Raw genomic sequence first — 7,479 nt, forward strand, 5'->3', positions numbered from 1 at the left:
ATCAACACTTTTTTTTAATATAGATACTATCATATCCGTTATAATTTATTATGTAAGGCCTAAACTTCATCTAAAACTTTGGCTGAAACAATATTGATTTAACGAATTATTACCGTTAACACAGGGGTTGAAATTAAAAAAAAATATTCAAAACTTTCTTAGTAACAAATTCGAATGAATTTATTTTAAAACATCTTAATATTATATTAATCTTTGGTGCAATACCATCATGTTATTATGGCAAGTAATGAAAAATTGTGTTTGAAGGTCAAAAACATAAAAAATTTTTTTACCTTTTTTGGGATATACATAATATGAAATTCGTTTTAAGCTATTCAATGCTGGATAAACCGTGTAAGAAATATTCGTAATATTTTCACTGCATGGAAAATGAGCAAATATTTATTCGATCATTTTGTGATATTGGAGAACATAAATATGTTATGTACACTAAGTTCTTAATAATGATCCAGAATTGTATAGAAGTTGCCAAAATATTTCCCTAATAAATAGGTAGGCCTACTTCCAAATTTTCATATGTCTGTAAGCTGTGCCGAAAGTGGATTTGTATACTTGGCACCAACTTCAAAATTATAAAACAATTAATAATTACTAAATAAACAATAAGTATCTAATTACAATAAAAGGGGGGGAAATACTTCAAGTATTAATTTGATGTATAAAAAAATACTTTTTGTTTTTAGTGAACCATGTTACTGTTGTGTATTTTGATGTCGGTTATTCTTTTTAAGTTGTTTGTGTTCTATTATGCTTATTAACGGGCGGAGTTATTACTGGAAAGCTATTCAGGGTACGATTTACAAATAACTTTAACTATTGACGGTATTGGGACCGGGTAAGAAGCTATTTTGTAGTTGTGCATTTGATTCCATATAAATATAAAAATATATGTTCGTTCACATAAATATTTTTTGTTACATTTACAAAAAAAAAAAAAAATTCCGGAACCGCCGCTAGAATTCGCTGCAGGAGCATCAAAGACGACTATCTAATCATTCGAATTGCAGAATGAAATTTCAAACTATATAATTAATCGATTTCGATAAAAGAAAAAAGAAAAAAAATACTCGAAAAAAATACTTCACCCCGGCTTTGGACCTGATTTTCGACAAGAAATTTTATTAAAATACTGCCCGTCTTGTTGAAATCCATTAAACAGTTTTCACTTGAAAGTTTCCCTTTGTCTTTGTGAACTTTGGTTCGCGCCATCCGCCACAGAGGGCAGCGCCGTGGTCACACATTTCCGTTCCGTGCGACTTCCGTTCCGTTCAGGGAAATTACTCATAAGGGGCCCGCGGACCTTGGCTTGGAGACCGCAGATGCAAACCCCACCCCCCACCCCCCCCCCCCCAAAAAAAAACCCCTTACCATTTTTATCTTTTTTTTTTTTTGGCGGAAACAGCGGTCACCTTCCCTAGAAATTTCAGGCCTAATTAAAGTAGTTCGTGATTCCAGGGTATTATTTTGCGTCAAATCGTAACGCTAGAGTAAATGACTGACATTTTCGTATCTCTGCAACTACAGTTGGCCTCCAATTACAGTTATTTTTCCCCCCGGATAACCGCGAGAAATCGCTACGCCTACAAGAAAAGAAAAGAAAAGAAAAGAAAGAGGTCTAGCCTTTCGAGAGGAAACCACAAACCATTCATGCGGTAGAACTTATTTAATTCCACCCAGAGGGTTCTCAAGTCACTAGCGTAAAATTAAGCTGAATCGTTTTAGGCCTAGTGATTTCAGGCTAAGCGGTGGGTACTGTGTAAAAAAAATAATAATAATAATGGGGTGTGGCTGTTTCATGGACACGTGAATACGTGTACGTAACAGGTAATATTTTCTATACAAAATATAAAATACGCTATTTTCTTTTATTTTAACACCATATATATTCACTGTAACTATTTTACAATAATGTTTTATATGTGCAATTTATAGATTTTGACGAGAGCTGACGATTGAAGCTCAAACGAACGTCGTAGCTTCTCAGAGTCAACAGTGTTACTAAATGGACATCTCGAAACTCAGCAAAATGACCTCAAAATGGCGGCGCTTCCCCCTCCACCGCGCGCGATGCGTCACAGTCCTCACTTAGTGTAACGAATTATTTGATCCTTTAGCTATCCAGTGGTGTAATTAAATTTTGGGTGGAGATGATAGATATGTAGCTGCAACACCAAACTGTATCCCCCGATTTTGTTATCATTCGTTTTTTGAATTGCCTTCCATTATGGAAGTAATTTTAAAGACGTATTCACAACAAAAAATAATAATTATGAGCAAGTGTTTAAGTAAACGACAAAGATGTGTAACATCTAATTCGGTAACGAGCAGATTCATGTGTTCTCATGTTGAAAACACACCTATAACACAAAACTCAGACACGAGCGTGATAAATATACCAAAATTGTGTTTTTAACTGAATTTCTGGACTCTTATCTTACGTTGTTTTAGCATACAGTGAAACCTTTCCGATAAAAGCGAAAAAAGACTTGAAGGGGGAAAAAACCAACTTAACCTTTGCTTTGGACCTGATTTTTCGACAAATAATTTGATTAAAATATTCCCAATCTTGTTACAATTCACTAAACAATTAAAACTTCAAAGTTTCACTTTGGCTTTGTGAACTTTGGTACGCGCCATCGGCCACAGACGGCAGCACCGTGGTTACACATTTCCGTTCTGTGCGACTCTTACCAATAATGCAGAGAGCTAAGATGTTACACATAAAATAAAACCTTCGTGAACTGTAGGTCTACTGTATGGCGACGTAATAACTTTCATTTTATAATTTTGCTTGTTTAATTAAAGATTATTCTCCAGTAGGTACATTTACTTTTGGATAACTTTGAACTTTTACACAGAAATAACTTAGGGACAAATAAACAGGGGGTTAGTCCAGACACGTATTTTTTTTATTTTTTCATAGCGAAATTAAGGCCCTTTTAAAATCAAATGTAGCAAAGCGTTTTTATTCACACAGCAGCTTTTTTTTTACAATAAAATGTTATTATAGAATGCAAAATACAATTTTGATTTCGTCGGTTGAAGTGCCAGATTCTGTGGAATAATCAAGTTATGCGGATTCGAATACCAGGAAACAGATAAAGCAGGGTAGGTCTTCTGTTTTTTAATCAAGGGGTCCCGTTCAGTATTTCAGAACTACAGTTTAGCCACTTGGAATAACAAAAAACATTTGGGGATGCATTTGTAGATCCCCGTAGAGGAGTTGGTAATTCAAGTTAGGCCAGTGTGCACTGAGAGAAAGGTTTGTTTGCCTCAACAAAATGTTTGTTTATATATGGCGAAATAAATATATTTTGTTAATTCAAACAAATATTTTGTAGTAGGAAAGATTCTGTTGGACCCAACAAAATGATTTTGTCAACTCAAATGTATATTCGGTTAGGTGTAACAAATTATTTTTGTTGCTTACCGAGTTCGGTTAAGCTAAACACAATATTTTGTTCCACCAAGAAAAATATTTGTTTCGCCATACATAAACAAATTATTTGTTTGATTCGAACAAAATCTTTTTCCCTGTGGACCCACCGAGACCTCGCGGTTTCGATCGGGAAAGAGCTCAGAACTGGACGACGTCGTGTTTCTTGAGCGAGTTGTTGTTGAGCGGGAAGGTCTCCTGGCGGGACGGGTGGTGGTCGTCGTCGTGCGTGGACCCGGGGGAGAGTTGTTCCGCCACGGCGCGCACCAGGTCCCTGAAGGTGGCCGCGTCGACGTTCCTGCCGAGGTAGCGCAGGAACAGCCAGGAGGGGTAGTCGCAGCCATCCGCCACCTGCCTCGCCGAGCCGTCGCGCGGGCGACCCGGGTACGAGGCCGTCAGCAGAGCCTCGGCGAGCCCACGCGAGCGGCCGTGCAGCAGGAAGGTCCCGGCGCGCCACGCCACCGCGCCCACCGTCGCCGCCGCGAGGAACACCATCCAGAACCACGTCGCCGCGAAGATGATCTCGTTGACGAGGTTGAGCTGCATGACGCAGAGCGCGTCGTGGGTCTGCACGCTCCCCCCTGGCCCGAACTTGTGGAAGGAGCACTTGGTGAGCTTGGGGAAGACGGCGTCGAGGTTGCCTCCTCCCACCCAGGGACGCAGGTCCCAGAAGCGGTTGCCCAGGAAGGCGTGGATCGCGGCCACCTGGAGGACCACGTTGGCGAGGTTCATCAGCTCGCAGGCCGCCAGCCGGAGAGCCCAGCCTCCGAAAAGGGGCCGCCTCGCGAGGAAGGCCCTCGCCGCCGTCGACACCGCGGCCTCGCGGTGCTGCCTCGTCGGCACGACGACCCCGCGACCCAGCCTCAGCTCCTGGTCCCCGACGGCGAGCTGGAGTCCTCGCAGGCCCGCGGAGAAGCCCTTGACGGAGCCTCCCTCGAGCGCCTTCCACGCGAGGTGCGGCAGGCAGAAGCAGAGCGCCTGCGCGAACAGCAGGAACGGCACCCACTGGTAGTAGGCGTGGCGCACCACTTCGTCCCCGGGGGCCAGCGGGCCCACGCCGGGCCCCAGGGCCAGGCCCTGGTCCACGGAGCTGGAGTTCAGGTGCCTCACCACGGTGAACGTGCTGGAGAAGAAGCAGAAGCTGTTGATGACCTGCTCCGACACGCCCTTGTCCGAGACGCAGGCGATGTGGCCGCCGAAGTACTGCCGCCGCGCAGTGGAAGAAAACCAAAAAAAACCAAAAAACCATTTACCATCGGGCACCCGTGTCTTCTGCACAGTTACAAGACAAACAGTGCTGATGTCCGCAGGCTTTCACGGCCATTGTCCGGAGTAGCTTTATCTTCTGGGTTGTCAGCCGTGTTCCTAGGCGAATAATTCAACTTGACTTTTCGGTCGACATTGCAGTCGCCTTCATCAGGGACCAGTTAACCTACTGAGGTTCTCTTACAAGTTATCCTGCCTTTTATATACTCTAGCCTGGGGGGAGGGGGGAGGAGGTGCTTCCTGATTGGCTGCAGCTGTGGGCAAATCAGAGCCTTCCTTCTCTTCTGGTTGGCTGGGCTGTTTTGCCAATCAGGGGGCGATCTGACTGATGTTGGATGTGGAGCTATGTTAAGAGGATTTCTAAAGAGTGGGTTCCATATTTTGCTTAATCTGTAGCCATATTCTCTATTAATGTTTGCTGGGTGAATTCTTCGCACGGCTACAACCCAGAAGACCGAGCTACTTCAAATAACAGTGGTGTTACAAAAATAATTTTCTTTTATATACAGAAACTTCTGTACGCGCCCACCCGGGAAGTTGCGCTCACTGCCGACAGATGGCACTTAATGTTAAATACATTCCAGACGGTTCGAAGGCAATTTTTATTTTTGTGCTTGTCGCTTGCCCGGTAACGTGCATGTACCAAATAATAGTAACGTGTTATGGCTAAATGGGAATTATTTACATCTCAAATAAGAGAATAGATAAATTATTGAAATCAATAACCTGCTTGTTTTACTTTCATCAAAACGGTCGTTCCCGGCATGGGGGAGAAATTATTATTGCCAAGACTGAGACCTATCTGTTTTTAAAGTAGTTTTGGGTCCACTGGCTAGATAGTAGCTTACATATTATATTTCTATCATAACCCCATTGATTGTAAGAGTTAATGCACCAGCTTTTTGCAAGCAAACGAACCAGTCAAAATCACTTGATGTAAGCTTTTGGACAAACGCCATTGCTAAGCACATGTATGTGTATATACGGTGTATATATCCTGTTGGTAACAGCAATTTTTGCTTAATTTGTGTATTTTGTCTTTTGGTTTTTTGTAGTTTTCTTCTACAGACATACATGTGCTTAGCAATGGCGTATGTCCAAAAGCTTACATCAAGTCATGCACTCCCATTGCACAAATATTTCAAAGACAGTGAAAATCAATTCACTTTATTTTGGTAGCCACATATTTTGTGGTGTGGCATACCAGAAATACTGTATATCGTACTCAATTTTATAGAACACGCTTTTTTAATTACAAAACAGTATAAAATGTTTTTTGCACAATTTTAAATCTCTTCTACAAAGCAATAAGTCGTCAATTAGTGAAATCATAATTTTAAAGATAATACTTTGGATTTAAACCTCCCGCGCGAGATTTTTTTTTGCGAGTATGTTGTGGGCACACCCAACAGATATCGTCACATGTCGCGCAAAACATGGTTTCACTTTCCACTGTAAGAGTCGCACTTCTGGGCTTTAACAGTTAATTTCGAATACCACGTTCCACTGCTCTAGTAACAGATTTATAACGGTTACTGAAAAATAAAAAAAACAACTTTGTAGAAACGCAGCAATTCCTTTGTATTTTACCCATAAACATGATGTAGAATGTACTGAATTTTTCTGGTATTTTGACGTGACAACGTCTAATAAATCGATGAACGCCGGCTGCACGCACGAAAAAGTGTCCCGTAACGCACATTGTCCAGTTACGCTGTGTCCCGTTACGCTCATTGTACGCTTGCGCCGCATCTATCTCTCTTCCACTACAACCATCGATTTGAATTTTTCGAGGCACATTAAACTTGAAACACTCCCATTCGTTTCCTACTATTCTTATCATCGACCTATATCCTTAACAGAATAACACAGATTGGAAGAAGTTAAATAGCAAACATGTATAAAAGTTATAGTTAAAATAATCTCTTCGTTAAAGTAATAAACATATATGAATTCATGAGTGCAAATAAAAGTAAATTTATCAATTAAATTGTATATTTCATTTCACTCCTTCTTTGTATCCATACAAAATAGTGATGATTCAATAAAAATTATTCAATTTTATTCATAAAAGTATGCAATCATTTCATCAATGATTCGTTACGACGTTGTCACGTTAAACTATCGTCCGTAAACCGACTTTACAGACAACCAATTTTTTTTGGATTGCCTCCCCTCTATGGAAGGTGTTTCGAAGACGTGTTCACGTCCAGAAATGGTTTCGGCGTGTGTGTGCGCGCGTGCGTGTTGTTACCGTGTATGTGGAGACGAGCGCGGTGCAGGACAGCAGGAACCCGGCAGTGGCGCGGTAGTGCAGCTTGAAGGCCAGGTTGTCTATGTCCACGTCGCGCGACGAGATCCTGAAGTTGTCCTTGATGGACTTGAACGTCTTCAGCACGGCCAGTTCACGCGTACCCATCCTCGACTCTCGCCCTTTCGGCGAATCAATCCGGCCGCCGTCTTGCACCTTATCGACTACTCGTGCCCATCTTATCTCACCCGGGTGAAGAGACCACTCACTCACTCGTCGTAGCGCCACGTGACAATTTCTTTCCTTTCCCTGCGCTTCGACGACAAGAGATAACAACCGCCGAAGAACTTTACTTGTCTTTCGTTTTTTGACGTGAACAACGTCTTTAAAATTGCTTCCATGGTGGGAAGCAATAATAAAAAAAAAAGAACGATAACAAAATCAAGGGGAAACTTATATAATTGTCTCTGTATCCCTTTGGTAATTAATCTGCATTAATTTCAAT

General features: G+C 41.7%; 1 protein-coding gene across 1 annotated transcript; it reads right to left on the reverse strand.

Annotated features, from left to right (window-relative positions):
- Positions 1 to 2,971: 2,971 nt before the first annotated feature.
- Positions 2,972 to 7,177, reverse strand: LOC134541216 (innexin inx7-like). The gene is made up of 2 exons (XM_063384463.1): positions 6,978 to 7,177; positions 2,972 to 4,660 (listed from the first exon to the last, which is right to left on the reverse strand). Exons 1-2 carry the CDS (start codon positions 7,140 to 7,142, stop codon positions 3,599 to 3,601), a joined length of 1,227 nt encoding a protein of 408 aa, XP_063240533.1. The 5' UTR covers positions 7,143 to 7,177; the 3' UTR covers positions 2,972 to 3,598.
- Between the last annotated feature and the right edge of the window lie 302 nt (positions 7,178 to 7,479).

Source organism: Bacillus rossius, chromosome 18 (genome assembly GCF_032445375.1).
Source record: "Bacillus rossius redtenbacheri isolate Brsri chromosome 18, Brsri_v3, whole genome shotgun sequence".
Taxonomy (NCBI): domain Eukaryota; kingdom Metazoa; phylum Arthropoda; class Insecta; order Phasmatodea; family Bacillidae; genus Bacillus; species Bacillus rossius.